Here is a 17,143-nt window from a genome sequence, read left to right as displayed (position 1 = left end):
TGCTGACAGGAGGCATATCCGATCTGGACCTCTCTAGAGTCATAACTTTACCATCAACTCTGGCCCCAAAGCAGATCATCGTATTACATAACAAACACCTAATCTCTTCCTGGGCTCCCGGCCCGAGGGCAGGGCAAGGCTCAGCAGAGCTGGCTGGAAGGAGGCGGACCAGGCAGGCACACCTTGGCCAGGGGAAAGAGCAGGAAGTCTTCCCCTGAAGGCCAGGACGCCGCCCCAGGACCCAGGGCCTGTGACAGCCCCTAAACAGCAGCTGAGGGGAAGGGACTCTTGCTCCACAGCCGAGACGGTGGCCATCCTAAAAGGGCGAGCACAGCTGCCTGCCGCAGCCCCCACATCCTCCAGCCCAGCCTGCCTGTGGTGTGGGACCCCACTCACTGGCATGGACCTGCAGGCAGCACTTGGCACAGGCGATCAGCAGGCTGGTCCCGTCGTCACCGATGTAGGAGTTTGCGGGGAGGGGCTCTGTGTTCTCGGCGCTGGAGGTGAAGCACATCTCAGGGATCAGCGGCCGCGTCTTCTGGCCACATTTGGAAGGTGGTATAGAAGGGCCCTCCCCGAGGGACGCCTGCGGGGCCTCCTTCTCCATCTGTAGGGACTGTAGAAGAGGGTGGGGGGAGGTTTCAGTGGAGAGCCCAGCATGGGGCCACCTGTCATCATTAAGCCAGACTTCGAGGCCATCCTTCAAGCTGCTTCTATAACCAAACACGCCCCTAGCTGGCCTCCCACTGTCCCAGGTGTCGCACTGAGGCCTCTTTCCAAGATGCCCGCGGCCTCCCCAGTGCACCCTGCAGCCCTCACCCTGCTCTCCCAAACACAGTCAGATCCTGTCCTGCTCCCACTGAAAACCCTCTGTTAGGGTCACATCCGGACACAGCACCGACACCACCCTGGTGCCCTCACCCTCTTGGCTTCACAGCCCTTTACCCACTTCCTCTAGCCACATGGGCCTTGCTCTTCCTCCAACACCCCAGATGCCATCTGCCCCAGGGCCTTTGGACACACAGTTTTCTCCTGCCTGGAGCACTCAGATCTCTGTTCTGGACCCTGCCCTGCCCAGGTGACCAGTAGCCCTGGCCTGTCTCTGTGGTCACCTGATGCCATGTATCTGTATACCTATGTGGATGTCTCCCCACTTCCAATATATACCCCATGATGGCTGTAATGAGTTCTCCAGATCTCCCCATGTGGTGAAATGACCCTGCCCAAGGCACTGGGATCTGGTACCCCCACGCCTATCACAGGGCATGGGGCTCCCCAAAGAGCCTCCCAGGCCCTCCAAGGTGTGAGAGGAGGATTTGCCCTGCTCTTGACCCAGGAGGAAAGAGCTCCACCGGGGACCTTTGGCCTCACAGGCCAGGTGTCAGGAGGATGGTGGCACCTCACATTAGGGACTTGCTCTGAAACAAGAGCCTCATATCAGTCTCTTCCCACCCCTCTAATCTGCCCCCAAATGGCTTTTCCAAACAGGAAGTGTGTCCAGCCACAGCCCTGCTTACTGCAAGGGCCCCGGGTTTTGGAAACAGTTGGCCCACAAGCCCGCCGGCACTGCGGGCTGATTAAAGTTAGCCACGACTGCTGAACAGCTGGAATTAGGAAGATTCACGTCTGAAGTTGGAGGTGCCAGCAGGCTGACTCCAGCAGCCTCTCCAGCAGCACTGAGGGGGCTGTGCCCGGAGGAGACATCTGGATATCACTTGTTTCCTCCTCCAGATGCTAAGTCTGCTTACAGACAGTCTGGGCAGCTCTAGAGATGGGCACGCTGCCCTTGACAGAGGGCACAGACCCCAGGGCAGCTTGGCTAATGTGTAGAAAGCACCAGGCACTAGGCTAGGAGCACAAGACCCAAAAGAGCAAGCGACACTTGGCTCTGTCTTCCAGGGGCTCACAATCCAGGGGTCAGGACCAAGAGCAGAGGAGAGTGGAGAGCTCAAGGTGGGGCATCCCAGAGCCAGTCGGGGACAGCAGATCTGGAAAGGCTTCCTGGAAGAGGTGGCAAACGAGTGAACTCAAAGAATGAACAAAAATCTGTCTGGCAAGACAGGGGGTTGGGGGTGGAAAGGAGACCCTGAGGACATCGAAGAGCACACTGTTGCTGTGTGGCATGAGGATCGGATGCGGGCAGCTGTCAAAGGCCACAGGGCATGTGGCCTGGCTGAAGGCAGTGGTGGGCCCGGCAGTCTCCAGCCAGGGAGTACATGGACAGAGCAGCCTCACAAATGCCTGTGCTGGCCATGCTAAGGCACTAATAGGAAGGGCAGGGGCCCTGTGGGGGAGGAAAGGGCTGGAAAGCAGGCAATGGTCAGGGCTGGGGAGGGGGACAAGGGGATGAAATAAGAGGTTACGAGGGAGATGGGGCAGGCTGATGGCACACAATAGAGTGCAGGGAGACGCCAGGCTCCCACCTTGAGAAACATGGGACAGAGGAGCCCTAGACTGGAAAGTACAGGACACTGTGCTTGCCTCAGGGCTGAGCCATCAGGTCTTCATAGCTCTGGTGTCCCAGCTGGGTCACAGAGGGTCTTTGCCCTCACCCCAGCTCACCTCTGGGACTTGGCTGCTCACCACCCATGCCCTTTAGCCCCAGCTGGTGCCAACTCCAGGCCAAGTTGAGGACTTTCTGAGGACAGTGGTCATGATGCCTCCACGCCATCCCCCCACCCCTCGGTCTGATACCCCATTTTTATTCCCATTGAAACATCAACCTGAACTTTCATGGGCTTCTTCCTGTGACTGTCCCCTCCCTCCCATTCCCGTCCTCCAGGCTCTAGCTGATTGCACTGTGGCTCCTGCAGCAAATGGGTTCTCTCTCCCCATCACCCGCCCAGAGTTCCTTTTCAGCAGAGCGAACGATAGCACTGAGGGGAACAGACAGTGCCCTGTGAGGCCCTGTGAGGTCTGTGCTCACCTGGCTATACGGGTAGAAGAGGGTGCAGATGGCGCAGTAGGGCTCGGCGAGGGCAGCCACCGCATTGAACTTCCTCTCAGCCTGGAAGCTGGCAGCCTTGTTCTTCCACTGCAGGGACAGCAGGGACCTCAAGGCCTCGGGGTCACTCATGTCCTCCTCTCCGGAGAAAGGAAATGCTTCTAGAACACCGGAGGGTGGAGGGGAGAGAAAAAGTTAAACCTCGCCTGAGGTCCACTCCCCCCCTCGAAGGGTAGGTAGTTTTACTGCCCAGAGAATCCTTGGTGATATGTCCCCACTCACACAGCCCCTGAGTCTCTCTGCAGAGAGGCCACCAAGCCACCCAGGCTGGGGTGGAGGGGCTGGTCCTGTCTGGGGGTGGGAGATGGGCTGGGTCAAACCTTAGCTAGTTAGGTAGACTCTTAAGCTCAAAGGAGTCAAGAGAGTGTGTCTGAGAGTTGGGGGGGTGAGGGGGAGAGAAAGGGGGTGTAGAGGGAGGAGAGATAGCGTTACCAGAAAATCCTATTAAGGGAAGATGGAGGTCACTAATAGGCAGGTCTCTTCTGTCCTCCCTCCCCTCCCTGCCTGTCATTACCAGCCCCTTCCCCGAAGTCTCATGCTGGGTTTCCTGAGCACCTGAGACTCAGCGCTCCCTGGGAGCCTGCCCCGGAAGCCAGTGCTCAATCCTGAGGCCCCAACCTCACAGCGGCTGGGCTGGGTCAGAACGCCTGGTACACGCCCTCCCAATGAGGCCGAGGACACCTGGAGGGACTCAAGGCACATCTCATCTTCCTTCCACTCCTGGGAGCTCAGTCCTGTGATCCATGGAGCTTCTAGAACCCACCCTGCCCTAGCCTTCAAATCAGATTCAGAATACAAGAAGTCATCCAGAAGATTCTCAAATTCCACATGCTTCATAAGTGGAAGGCTAAAGCAGAAGAAGAAAAATTGACTTCCCAGGGTTTCTGCCCACGAGATAGTAGCTCTGATTCTAGCCGAGTGTTAAATACAAGCTTCTCATCTCCGAGCCTCCATTGCTAAGGCTCCAGATCCAGCTCCCACAGCCCATTGTTCCAACCTCTCCAAGGCCCACAGCTGGGCTCAGCCGCCCTGTGTCACCTACCCCACCGTGGCCAGCGGAGGTCTAAGCCCTGGTGCCTCTAATGACAGCTGCCTGCATGGGGAGGGGTGTTTCACAGGCTTCCTCTGTCACACAGCCTGCGGCCTGAGCAGGCAGGGGACAGCAACCTCACTCACCCTCATCACTGGATGCCTCTTGCTTGACCACTGACAGAGGGGACCGGGTGGGCGGCTTGCCCAGAGGGTGGCGCCGGCTCTTCTTGATCTCCATCTTCAACTTGGAAAATGTTGACGGTGCCTGAAACACAGGACAGAAAGTGTCTTTGGGTCACAGTTCAGAGAAAGGGGCAGGTTCGGCTCAGTGTGCCCTCAGTTTCCCCAGTAGGGAGTGAGAGACTGCAGGAAGAGGTGGCAGGAGCCACTGTGGTTTCTAAGCCACACATACGCTACAGGCCTCTGTGAGCCAAGGGCGCCATTCATGAGCCGGGATGCTGTGGCCAGGGCACAGGGATAGGCAGGATCCCTAGCCTCAGGGGCCTGGAGGGCATCCTACCTGCACTTCGCTGGCTCCACTGTCCTCCTCAGGCTCCGTCAGCTCCATGGGGGCTAGCTGCTCCTTCCAGGTGGGGCCCTTCTGGGGAAAGTGCTCAGACGCCTGCTGGCAGGACACACGGCCCTTCTCACATGTGGCTTGGCTGGCCCAGGGCACCATATACAACATAGGGATGATGGGGCGCGACTTCGACTCCAGCTCCTCGCCAGGTGCCTCGGGGGGCATGACGTTGAGGGGCGGTGGCAAGGGGCTCTCTTCAGTGACTTCAGGGCCAGGGGTCAGCACTGGGGGCTCCAGTGGGGGCGGCAGCACCTCCTCACTGGGGAACTGGATGGGCAGGGCTGGCGGAAGCTCGGGAAGGAGTGGGTGGTGAGGGTGCAGGGGGCTCTTCTTCTTCCGGTCGCTCTTGGCCTTGGCTGGCCGTAGTTTGCCCTTCCTGTCCTCTGTGAGGAGAGAGGAAAGACCGGTTACAGCTGAGGCCCGTGGCCTCATGGGAGGCCCCTGCCCCAGGCAGGAGCTGGCTGGAGCGGGGAGAAACCCCTCTGGCCTTCCCCAAAAGAACACAGGCTTCCAGCAAGTTAAAGTCACTGCCGGGTTATGCTGCCAGGTGGCAGGAAACCAGCCACTCCCGAGTCTTAGGGGAGCCGCCACCCCTGCCCGTGCTCAAAGTGCCTCTGGGGTTAGCTTGAGGTACAGGAGAGATATGTGTCTTTCCCAAGGGGCAGGGGAGAAGAGGCAGGATTTGTTTTCCTTTGGGATATATGAGTTTTGTGTATTTCTACAGTGAAAACACACAACTTGTAGAGTTTTTTAAAAGCAAAGTCTCAAACAACAAACCACAAAGGAGAAGTTACTTAAGAGGAACCAAAAGCAGATGGGCCCGGAGGGCCTGGAATTCCCTTCCCCCTCAAGGGCCAGTGCTGGGGGGTTTCCTGGCAGCTGACAGGGCAGGTGGGCAACAGGTGAGGGTGTCTTCCATGGCATTTTAATTGGGGGCCAGGATGGGTGTGTGGTTGGCAGAATCATAGTCTCCAGAGACACCCACATCCTAGCTCTGGGTCCTGTGAGTGTGGAACCTGAAATGGTCATGACTTTGCAGATGGGAGTGGGTGAGTGAAGATGGTCTGGGTGAACCCAGTGTACTAACAGGGTCCTTAAAAGCAGAGGACCTTTTCCAGCTGTGGTCAGAGGGAGCCATGACTACAGAAGGTGAGAGGGATGCTGATGCTGGGAGGAAGAGCCACAAGCCCAGGATGTAGTACCTCCAAAAGCTGGAAATAACCCTGCCCTGAGGCCTCAAAATGAGCCAGCCCTGCCACACCTGGGTCCGTGTCAGGAGGCCCACATGAGGCTTCTGACCTCCCAGACTGTCAGCAAATATATGTGTGAGGTCACTGTCATGGCAGCCCCAGGGACTCTGCTCTCAAGGATGACCTACCAGGGCGATGACCTACCAGGGCAGGCTGGGAGCACAGTGAACTCTGCAGTCCTCAGGCCTTGCCTGCCCTGTCTGGAGAATGGGCACAAAGATCATCTGGGTGTCCCAGGTCCCCGCGGGTTCAGGATGCTACATAAAGAACACTGGCTGGAAACCAGGGGACCAGCTATCTTGGCTGCCTGCAATGAGTGGTTCCTGAACACCCCAGAATGAGGGTTGTGCTGCTGACAGGACTCGGAGGCCCAGAGTTACCTGTGCTCAGCAGTCTCAGGCTGGGAAAATAGGGACAAATGGAGGGCAAAGATCCATCCCTCTCCATGTGAAACTAGTGACAACGGGAAGTATAATGAGTTCTGGTGTGCAACACGGCAGCCACATTTTTACCTCTTGCTATAAAAACCTGTCCATATGTCACCCCTGTTCCTCAGCCAAAGATGACGGTATAAATGCTGATGACCTTGGGTGAGGGCTTGTCACTTAACCCCTGATCAGCACTGACTCCAAGAAGGAACAAGCAAAGGAACCTGCCTGCCAGCAGACACCAGCCCAAAGCACTGAGAAGAGCCGAACTGCCCACCCACTCCCAATAAGGGGCTGCAGAGCTTGGAGCCAGGCCTCAGGAACTGTGTGGAGGTATCCCAGTCCCCCCTCCCTCCTTCGCTCCCTGCTCCCACCCTCCTGCGTCTGCAGCTGCAGCCCTGCACTGGCTGTGGGACAGCCCATGGCGTCCTTGGCAAGCATAACCTGTGTTTCCCAAGAGAGGCTCCATCAGCCAGAAGGCAGGGGATGCTCACCCCACCCTGGCCCCTGCCTCCTGGTCCTGAGTCTTCTGGAGGCACCCAGGATTCTCCCCTCGCCTCTGCCCAACAAGGGGAGCCTTAACCACTCCCCCGGACCCTACCCTGCCAGACCCTTAGGGGTCTGGGCAAGCTATCTGGCCAAGGAAAGCAAATAATAGATCTCCCTCCCCTCCAGTGGTGGATGGCTCCCTACAATAAAGGCCCCTTCCCCATCCAGGGACGCGGAGAGAGAGAGACGCGGAGCATTGCACAGTAATGTCCGGTAACAGGACCACGGCCCAGGAGGTGACCACAGGCCTGGGAGATGAGTGGCCAGGGTGGTGTCGGGGCTAATGTACAGACCCAGCACAGAGGCTGGCCCTTAGAGCCGCTATCCTATTTGTGTAAAAGGCACTTTCAGATAAATGCTTTGTTCTCTAAGGAAAGTCAGTATTTCTTCCACCCTCATAGTCCAAATATTGAATGAGAATCGCACCAGTCTGTCATCCTGAGGACAGTGGGTCCAATTTACTCTCCACTCTGGAGGCTCTGCTGTCAAAAAGATACAAGTTCCGACCTTTTCCCCATGTCTCCAGGCTCTGGGAAGCCGAGGGAGACAAACACAGAGGGCCCTTTAGGGGACAAGCCCAAGGCCAGGAAGGATACCTGGGGCTCCGGTTCTGTCACCACAGGACTCCCCTCCCATCTCATACCCCACCAGGGGCCACACTGTCAGAACTCAGCAAGCTCCCCACCTGCTGGGGCCCAAGGAAGTCCAAAATGGAGCAGAAATTTTACATTTAAAGGGCTTAGGGTCACACTGGCTGATATTACTAAGTGGTTCGAGCATCAGCCCACTCTGAGGGGTCATGGGCTCAATTCCCAGTCAAAGGCATGTAACTGGGCTGCAGATTTGATCCACAACCCCAGTCAGGGGCACATTGGAGACAAACAATTGATGTGTCTCTCACATCAATGTTTCTCTCTCCCCTCCCTTTCACTCTCTCTAAAAATCAATGGAAAAGTTATCCTCTGGTAAGGATTAATAGAAAAAAAAGGGGAGGCTTAGGGTCAAGGGAAAAAAGGGAGGCTTAGGATCCCCGACAGTCCCTCCCCAGTAGGTAGGGCCTCCCACTTCCTGGGGTTCAGGACACAGGTGGGCAGAATGCAGGGACTGCCTCCCGCCATAGCAGACAAGCTGAGACCCTTTAACACTATTCTTAGCAGTGGGGAGGATGCCACAGCCAAGAGCACTCCTACCCCCACTGATTTTATGACCCGGGCAGGTTCCTTGGAGTTCCCACACCTTCTCTATGGCACCAAGTTCACTGGGGTCGGGGGTAGGGAGCCAAGGTAAGGGGTGCACTGAGATGACGTGATAGATCTGGGATCCCAAGCTCAACTTCTGCTATATGTTGCCCACAGAATGTAGTGGTAGCATCATGACTGCAATCTGGCTTGGAGACACTCCACTCCACACCCTCCACCCACTGCCCAGCCAGGGTGAGTGGTCTTAGTCCCATGGTCCAGGCTACTCCTGCTTTCTTCCCATGCAGAGCCCGAGCAGGGCGCAGCCTCGTGTGGGTGAGGCCCAGATGGACTGGGCTGGGGGCAGGGAGGGGGGGGGGGGGTCCTACATGGCAAGATGTGTCTCCAAGAGAAGACACATAAAGGCCCAGCCCATCTGTTCCCTGCTGGGTACAGCAGCCTTTGCTGTCCTGGCCTAAAGCCAGTCACAAGCTGTCAGGCCATTTCTGAAACCAGGGGCTCCATGACCATGAACTGCCCAGAGGGTGCTCCTGTCTCCTCAAGGCCCTGGGATGTCTCAGGGTGGGTCCCTCTGGCTGCGTGCTCTGCCTGGGAGTGTACAGCACTGGCGGGACCAGCCCCCCTGGGTCTTGGCACTGCCCCTACTGCCCCATCCCCCAAACTGTGAGAAACTACAGGTGGGGCGAGAGCACTGTGACATGGCCACAGCCAGACAGGAGAAAGGAGCCCCTGCTGTCGCAGCAAACCAGGACTGAAACGGCTGCCTGGGTGAGGGGTGGGCATGCGGGTGGGGGCCTTTCCCAGGGCAGCAGCTCTTCTCAGACCACCCAGCGGTGGGTGCAGAGTGGGGACACCTGCAGCTGAGAAGCAGCCTCCCAGGCTCTGGGGGCCCCATCAGCCAGCCCAGAGTCCCTCCTACCCCGAGGGCTTCCGTCTGCCCCTCCAGAACCCAGATGTTGTCAAAGTGTCCAGTGTGTGAGCGACAGCAAATGGTCTCCCTTTGCAAACATAAAATTATTGCTCACACATGACATGATCCTTAGCACTTACAGCTTTTAGGGACATTAAGCTGGTATTAAAGGAAGTCTGGAAACCACTTTAAAACCTTCTACTCACTCCCCGATGTGCTTGCTGTCACCCCTGACTGCAAACGCTTATTTGATGCATTCAGAGTTGTCTTCCCACAAGGGCCCAAGAGATGGCTCCCAGGAGGCTCTCTAGCAGTGGCAGCCACATCCAGGGCCCCAAGGGACCACTTCCTTTCCAGAAAAAGACCCACACACACAACTCAACTCCTCCTTCTTGGATACAGGGCTTTGTCACGGGACAGGGACTAGGTGGATGTTGAACACGGGGGAGCACTATCAGCCCTAGCAGATGCACCACCCGGAAATGGCCCCATCCTTGCCTGGGTCCACATGCCGCTGGAAGCCATGAAAGCCACAGCCCTGGAGGACTGTACCAAGTCCTGGGCACATGACACCATCTGACACTGTGACCATCCCTGCAGTGCAGACCCTTTGGGAAAAGGCCCAGGGGTTCTGGGGTGGGACTGTTGAGGGAAAGGGGAGTGAGTGCAACGACTGGTGAGGAGAGCAAGTGTCCTCCACATCTCCCTTCACGTGGCTTGTGGTTTCACATATAGCACATATTTTACTCTCAATGGACATGGAACCTCCAAGCAAGCTAGGAAAGCAGCCCCCCTCATGAAGCCCTAAGTCCCAGGGCTCACCTCAGAGAGCTCATTATTAACCATCACAACCCAAACTCGACCACCCGACTGCCTTAGAGAACATGCATGTTCATTCATATTCTTATGTCCAGGAGCACACACGCCAGTGCAGGGCCTGAAGGACCATGGCACGTGACACCATGTACCCCTCCACCCCCACTCGGGGTACCCCCAGGAGTAACCCAAGGCTTCTCGGTTTTAGCGTGTTTATTCTCAATTATGGGCTGGATTATGTCCCCACCCCCCAAATTCCTGTGTTAAGTCCTACTCCCAGTGTCTCAGAGTGTGGCCTTATCTAGAGTCATTGCAGATGTCATGAGCTCAGGTGAGGTCATCAGGGAGGCCCTAATCCAATGTGACTGGTGTCCTTAGGACAGGACATTAGGGCAGAGATGCTGGCACAGGGAGAACGCCATGTGAATGCAAAGACGGCATCTACAAGCCAAGGAGAGAGGCCTCAGAAGGAACCAGGACTGACACCTTGATCATGGGCTTCTGGCCTCCAGATCCGTGAGACGAGAAGCTGTTTTTGAAGGCCCGTAGACCATCTGGGTGCTTCATTAGGCAGCCCAAGCCGACTCAACCGCTCCCTCAACAACCCACTGTCCAGCTGGCGAGTTTTCTGAACTGGAAGTAAATGGGGCATTGTGCACATGCCCCCTGTGGCATTTGGGGCTCCCCTGAGAGGCCCCTGGGCACAGGCAGTGACCTTCACCTCTCCCACCTGCAGTGGAGGAGTGCTCCCTCCTGTCCTGCAAACTGACGGCCAGTCCCCAGACCTCCCCTGACTCTACTCTTCTACCTCTGTCCCTTCATCTACATTTAGATCGAACCCCACAGCCTGCTGGGATCCTGAAGGAGCTGGGAACCCCCAGATAGTGGTGGTGGGCAGGGTATGGGGCCTTCACACGGGGGAGTTCTCCCAACACACATGGCTCCATTATTTAGCAATTCTTCCTTACTTTTCAAAAATGTCTCTAATTTTCTCCAAAAGGTCTTCTATTTTTTGTTAGCTTTGTTCCAAAGTGCTTACTCTTTGGTTGCTTTTACTGTAGGTAGCATCCTGACAATGCTGCCATCTGCCCATGGCTGGCCACGGAATGAGACCCGATTGCTGTGTGGGGCACACTCAGCTCCTCTACCTGACCTCAGTGACTCGATGGCTCAGTCCCCACATCCCTTTCTACGTAGGGAATCACACCTATGCCCAGACACTGCCGGCAGATGCTTCCTCGCCAACCAGCTGTCTTCTCTCTCCACCTTACCTCTGCATCTCCTGGGTGTGTGACACCCCACTAGACAAGCACGTGTTGGAACGTCTGGGAAGGTGCCAGCGCACAATTCACCTAGAAATGTTCTGCTCTTCCCCTGTGAGTGCATGAGGGTCCCCCTCAGAGACACTCGCCCGCCAGCCAGGGGACAGTCACTCCCTAACTGGGAACCAACATCAGTCTGTGGGTACATCCAGGTATGTCTCCAACTGTGCCTATGGATAGTCACCCTGGATGCACCTCCTGGTGAGCACACAACGCTGAAATAGGCAGGGCCATGTTGAACTCACACATCCCAAGACACAGACAACAGGAGGGGAACTGAGGACCCAAGCAGAACACTCCGGTGACTATGGCCTGTGACTGGGGCCTGAGGCGCCACCGCCAGGCAATTGCCATCCCGGCCCCATTACTGCCCGGAGCCTGGGAAGGACCAGAGAGGACAGGCCCCTCCTCTACCCTGAGAGCAGCTGCTGTGTGTGAACGTGGGAGCAGCTAAAGCTATAAGTTAGAAAAATGAAACCAGCCATAAAGAAGAGGAAACGCTGTAAAACATGGAGAGGAAACCTTTAAAACACATTAATACGCCACGGCTAACGTGGTCCCGTGCTGTGTGAGGGGTATGTTTCTGAGACACTCCCACCACGACCCCAGCGCAGACTCACCAACATCTGGCCACAAACAGCAGGCTGCCCTCCTTCACGATGGGTAGACCACACCTCTGCTGTGGCTGAATGTCTCCCAAAAAGCATTATGTTTAAACCTACCCCCAACGTGATGGTCTTGAGTGATGGGGCCTATGGGATGTAATCGGGTCATGAGAGCAGGGCCCTCATTAACTGGATCGGTGCCCTGACCGCAGAGGCCGCAGAGCTGGCTGCTCCTCCACGTGTGGCCACAGCGTGAAGGCAGCCAGCCGCAACCTGGAAGAGGGCCTCACCAGGACCCGGCCGCACGGCACCCCGAGGCTGTTTGTAAGCTGCCTAGCCTGTGGTGCTCTGTGAGCACAGCCCTAGTGGACTGAGACGGCCACTCCTCAGTTTCTGGGAGAGGAGGGATTTCCCAGCATCCCCCAGAATGTACATTTCTTATGACATGCCTCCCACGGCCAGGAAAGCACATGGACTGGGCTCTTAAAGCGCAGAAACGCTGTAGCCAGAGTGAAGCTGGCTCTTTCCACTGGCTGGGGGTCAGGAAGGAGCTGGTGTGGACACCAGTCCTGGCCTCTCTGCCCGGCTGTAACTGACCTTCTGTGCCCTCTGCCTCCCGGCCCTGCGGTGGCAGCTGGGGATCCTCCTCCTCATCCTCGGGATCCGCCTCCTGTGCAACCTCCTCTTTCACACTACCACTGGTCTCCTCGGGAGGAGCTGCCCCAGCCGACCCCTCCCCGGGCAACTTGGGGTCTTCCGGCTTGGGCTTCTTGGTCTGGCTGCGTTTCCGGTGAGACCTGGAGAGGGGGAGTCATCAGAAAAGAGGTGAAACAGCAGAGGGGAGAGGCCCGGGCCCGTGCTTGGCAGTACGGAGCCTCCACAACCAGAATCAGGGGACGGGATCCTCAGGAGGTAGCTCTGGGGGGCAGGGCAGGGGTGGTGGAGGGAGAGAGGCCTGGGAAGGGATGAGGAGGGCAATGGGATGGTGGGGTAGTGTCACAGCGGGTGGGATGACAGCTGGAGATGGGATGACTGGATGAACCTGGGCTCCAGGAGCCCCATGTGGTGGGGTGGGAGGGAGAGGGAGCGTGACCGCAATGGGAGCAGCAGCGGTGGAGAATGCCTAAACGACAAACAAATCAAAAGGTGCACTTACGACAGGCCCGGCTTTTTGCTCTGCTCTTTCTTCCTCTCTAGATTTGGTTTCCTCTCCTCCTCAGTCTTTTTCCAGTGTCTGCTTTCTTTCAGACTAATTTGTCTAGAATGTAAATGTCAGGGTGTTTTTCTCTAGGACTGGTGTCAACTCCCCAAGACGCCTCATCTAGGGCCTCGACTTGGGCGCCTGCTTCCGTCGGGCTCCCCATGCGCCTCTCCACACTCAGGAGCTCCACGCCAGGGAACAGCCTGCACCCATGCCCTCTTCGCCTGCCACCCGCCTCCGGTCAGGGCCCGGGCCAGAGGGATGTCGGGTCCCCACATCCATCTCGGCTCAGGGTGTAACAGTCCTGGGGGTGGCAGGGGCGAACCTCAGCCCCCAGTGAGAATTCAAGCTGAGGCTTAGCTATGGCTTCTTAGTGAAAAGGAGAGAGAATTGGGTTAAAAAGGAAGAAAAGAAAGCAACAACGGGGGTGGGCCTGCAGATTAGTGCCAGGGCACCCCTATAGGGGTTCTGGGAAACAGGATCCTGGAGCTTTCCAGGGAGGGGACAGAGCAGCTTTTAGACAAACAGGAGGCATGTAGTACCCCAGGAGCTCAGGCAGAGGCAGGTGTGTGGAGGGGCCCAGCCTTGGGCAGGGCACTAATGCCCTGCAGGGAATGGGGGTAATGCCCTCCCACATGGCCGCAGGCTTCAGGCCTCATGACCACCCCCCACTACCCTTTCATCTATCCCAGTCTGCAACTTGAGAATGTCGACATTTCCAAGAGAAGTGCTGACTGCAGCTTCCCTTGTCCATGAATTCTTCTGTAGCCCCAGTGAGGTCAGACTCCGATATGGAGACCCTATGGGGTCCCCATGGCAGCCACACCCCAAGGACCAACACTCACCAAGCAGAAGCAGCGCTATCTGACCAGGGAAGGGTAGGAAGCCAGGAAGGCTCACCCAGTGGTGCCTACAGCAGCGGGACCTGACAGCCTCCTTGCTGCCCCCAGCCCACACCCACTCTCCATGCTGGCTTCTGGGGCGCCCGCTCCTAACCGTCTTCTAACACTAACCTTTGCTGGTTGTTCTCATGGCTTGACAGCCTAACTCAAGGGCTCTAGTCTCTGCTACTCCGTCTCCCGAGCACAGGGGGCATGTGACAAGCCCCTCTTGATGTCTGCAGCATGAATCACCCCATGACCAAAGGTGAAAAGCAGGGAGCATTGGGGGGGCGGGGGTGTCAGAGGAGGATTGAGCAACATGGGCAGAGGCATGGCATCACACACAGCATGGCGGGCAAGGGTCACTGTGAAGGGATAGGGCAGGGCGGAAGGGGACGCGGGAGCCAGAGATGCTCTCCACCACAGCGGAGCCACCAGCGAATCCACACTGGGTCAGTTTGGGAAATGCCAGGTATGGCCCCCACAGTAAAACGGGCGGCAAGTCCCAAGACCTGGTGGTAGATATAGCTGGCATTCGTCACCAGCTGTCACCTGAGAAGGGGCTTCTCTCCACGTCTAGAAGTGCTGTGGGGCCACATGGCTACAGAGCTGGGTGCCCAAAGCGAACCCCCAAGCTGGCGCCAGACGCCCAGTAGAGGGGTGTCCTCCTACTAACAACTCACCTGGCTTCAGCTTCCTGTAGCTGCCCAGCCCCTTGGTCTCCTCTCTCACCCCAGGACTGGCACTCTGACCCTGCCCACCCAATCCCAGGGCTGACCAGGAGTGTCCCCATCTGTCCCAGAGAACCCAGATCTTCCACATCCCCCAACACTCCACCGGCCTCAGAGCTCTGGGCCCCCCAGCACCCCTGGTCCATCCCCCCCAAAGCAGAGACCCCCAGAATGGGTGGAACTAGGTAGACAGACTTAAGCAGAGGGCTGCGCCCTACTGCAGAGAGAAGTCAAGATGAACGTCAGCATGCAAAGAAATACCCACTTTGTGAGTACATAAGCTGGGAGACTAACGCAGGAAGAACCTGTGGCCAATTTGCCACTGAGTGGGGGGAGGAGGGGAGGCATCCACCAGGCACATCCTAATCATATTCCAAGCATAACAGCATCCCCTGGCTGCTCCCCAGACAGGACACCCTGCTCTCTTTTAGCTGTTTCTTCTCTTAGTTACTTCCATATGTCTCCCCCACGCTGCTTTCTTTCTTTCTTTCTTTAATTTTTCTCTTTTGGTTTGGCTTTCTTTGCATAGTTACCAAGCAGCTCTTGGTTACCACTCCGGGTGTAGCTATGCTTCCTGCTTCCACACCCACCAGCTTCTCTGCGGAGTCTGCCACCATCTTCAGCTGTGGTGAAATTCCACGTTTTACATTTGACTGACTATAAACTTGCTCATCCATGCTGCCTGCACTGCAGTCCTGGTTCGCTCTTCCAGGAGAAGCCGTTCCTCTCTTAGATGCTTGGCCTTCCGGGTTATCTCCAAGCTCCGGTGTGGTCTCCTACGTAGGGCGCCACACACACCTCCATGGCATCCTTACGTTGAAACCGGTTTGGATTCTCCTGGGCTGGATCTGGTTTCCCTGGTGCTGTGTCCCTCCTGGCTGTTGCCACTGCTTAGCTACAGCACACTCTAACTTCCTCAGAAAGGAGGGGAACTGGGACTCCACATGTCTAAACGGATCCTATTCCTCTCACACATGTAGTTGGTAATTTGACTAGGTACATACTTCTAGGTTAAAAATTATTTCTCTTCTGACTTTGAAGGCCTCGTCCTTTCTGTCTATTAGCTTGTAGCATTATGATCGCCAAGTCCAATGCCATTTGGGTACCTTGTTCTTTATGTTGACATGTTTATTCACTCCGGAAGCTGGAGACCTTCTATTTAACTAGAGCTGTGATGTTCCGAGGAGCGTATAATCTTCATCCCCAGTGCCAGACTCTGTACTCTGAAAACGTCTTTGGTTCGTGGGAAATGTTCTTTTCTCCTTTCCTGAAACTCCTAGTAGAGGCTGGAGTTCCTGAACTGAGCCTCTGATCTTTCTGTCCTGTCCTCTAGTTTTCCCAAGCTATCTCCCAACCCCTCTAGTGTTTTCTTTGCTCTCACTTTATTTTATTATTTTAAAAATATTTTTATTGATTTCAGAAAGGGAGAGGAAGAGAGAAACATTAATGATGAGGGAATCACTGATCACCTGCCTCCTGCACATCCCCTACTGAGGATTGAGCCCACAACCCAGGGCAGGTGCCCTGACCAAATCGAACCGTGACCATAGGTCAACACTCAACCACTGAGCCACACCAGCTGGGCTTCTTTGCTCTCTTTTTAAATGTCCAACAGCCATCTCTTTCCTAAATGCTTCATTTTATAGTATCAGGTGCTTCTATCATAAACACACTCACTCACCCTCTGAGGAGAATGTGAGTTTTCTTGCTCCTTGCCTCATCTCTTTGTGGGGAGTTCTGCTTTTCCTTTGTGTTTGGGACACTCTCTGTATCCTATTGAGTTTCCTCAGAGGGTTAGGGACCCCTGGCTGAGTTGTGTGAGGGACTAGGAAGGTTGTTGGTGGCTATGGTGGGTGAGCAGGGCTTGCTGAAGGGGATGGAAAGGGCAGGAGTCCTGTCACTTCACGGGGGACCCCCAACTTCAGAACATATAGCTTTCCTCTGCTGGGCTATTCTGTGACCCAGAGAGGACCTTACAGTCTCTGGCCTCGGGGTTAGAGGCACGTGGGGCTGGCAGCTGGGGTCCCACAACCTCACCTTCAGGAAGGCCTCTCCCTCCAGCCCAGAACTGCCCAGGCTTCACCTCATCAGGCAGCAGGGCTCCCGTCCTCTGCTGGGAGGTAGGGTGGAGTGGGGGTACCCCAGCCCAGCAATTCCTTACACACTGGCCTTCATCCCAGATTGGTGCCGTCCCGGGAGGTGGCCACATCTGGAACCCTTTGCCTTTCCGAAGTTCCTCAGCACCAACTAGCCGCACCCTGTCTGTGAGCCTTTGACCTGAGCTGCCTGTGCTGCAAAGTCACTGATGTTGGCCATCCTTTCCTCCTTTTCCAAGTCTGCCACGAATGCTCAGCTATCATGGCCCCCTCGCCCATTCTTTGTCACTCCTTTACAGTCATTTTAGTGGCATTTCAGGGGAGGATGGAGATAAATGAGCACTTTGTCAGGCTTAACTGGACGTTACTTAGGTAAGTTTATACAAATCAAATATTGGAACTAAGTCCAAATAGCTGTACTAATATTTCCAAGATGGAAGTAGGTGTCCTTAGACCCAGATGGCAGGAGAGGCAGAGTGGGCTATGCAGTGGGCTCAGTGTGGCTCCGGGCTTGGAAGCTGAGGGGCCCAAAGCACACA

At 56.2% G+C, this 17,143-nt stretch overlaps 1 protein-coding gene across 7 annotated transcripts in view; it reads right to left on the bottom strand.

The window, feature by feature from the left end:
* The window catches only part of KDM4B (lysine demethylase 4B), a 137,126-nt gene that overhangs the window by 10,525 nt on the left and 109,458 nt on the right, over positions 1-17,143 (bottom strand). For 2 of the 7 annotated variants that reach the window (XR_006743041.1, XM_045589112.1), the window contains exons 11-16: positions 12,852-12,953; positions 12,293-12,492; positions 4,557-4,999; positions 4,181-4,301; positions 2,927-3,105; positions 397-616 (exon numbers count right to left, since the gene is read on the bottom strand). Coding sequence is in view for 6 of the 7 variants with exons in the window: in XM_045589112.1 (XP_045445068.1) it covers positions 397-616; positions 2,927-3,105; positions 4,181-4,301; positions 4,557-4,999; positions 12,293-12,492; positions 12,852-12,953 (1,265 nt within the window). In the remaining variant the exon portion in view is untranslated. Of the gene's footprint in view, positions 1-396; positions 669-2,926; positions 3,106-4,180; positions 4,302-4,556; positions 5,000-12,292; positions 12,493-12,851; positions 13,266-17,143 lie in introns of those variants that run through there. The other 5 variants (XM_045589115.1, XM_045589114.1, XM_045589113.1 and 2 more) reach the window with 5 other exon arrangements.

Source organism: Pipistrellus kuhlii, unplaced genomic scaffold (genome assembly GCF_014108245.1).
Source record: "Pipistrellus kuhlii isolate mPipKuh1 unplaced genomic scaffold, mPipKuh1.p scaffold_m20_p_30, whole genome shotgun sequence".
Classification (NCBI taxonomy): Eukaryota; Metazoa; Chordata; class Mammalia; order Chiroptera; family Vespertilionidae; genus Pipistrellus; species Pipistrellus kuhlii.
This window is presented reverse-complemented; position numbering and strand designations above follow the sequence as displayed.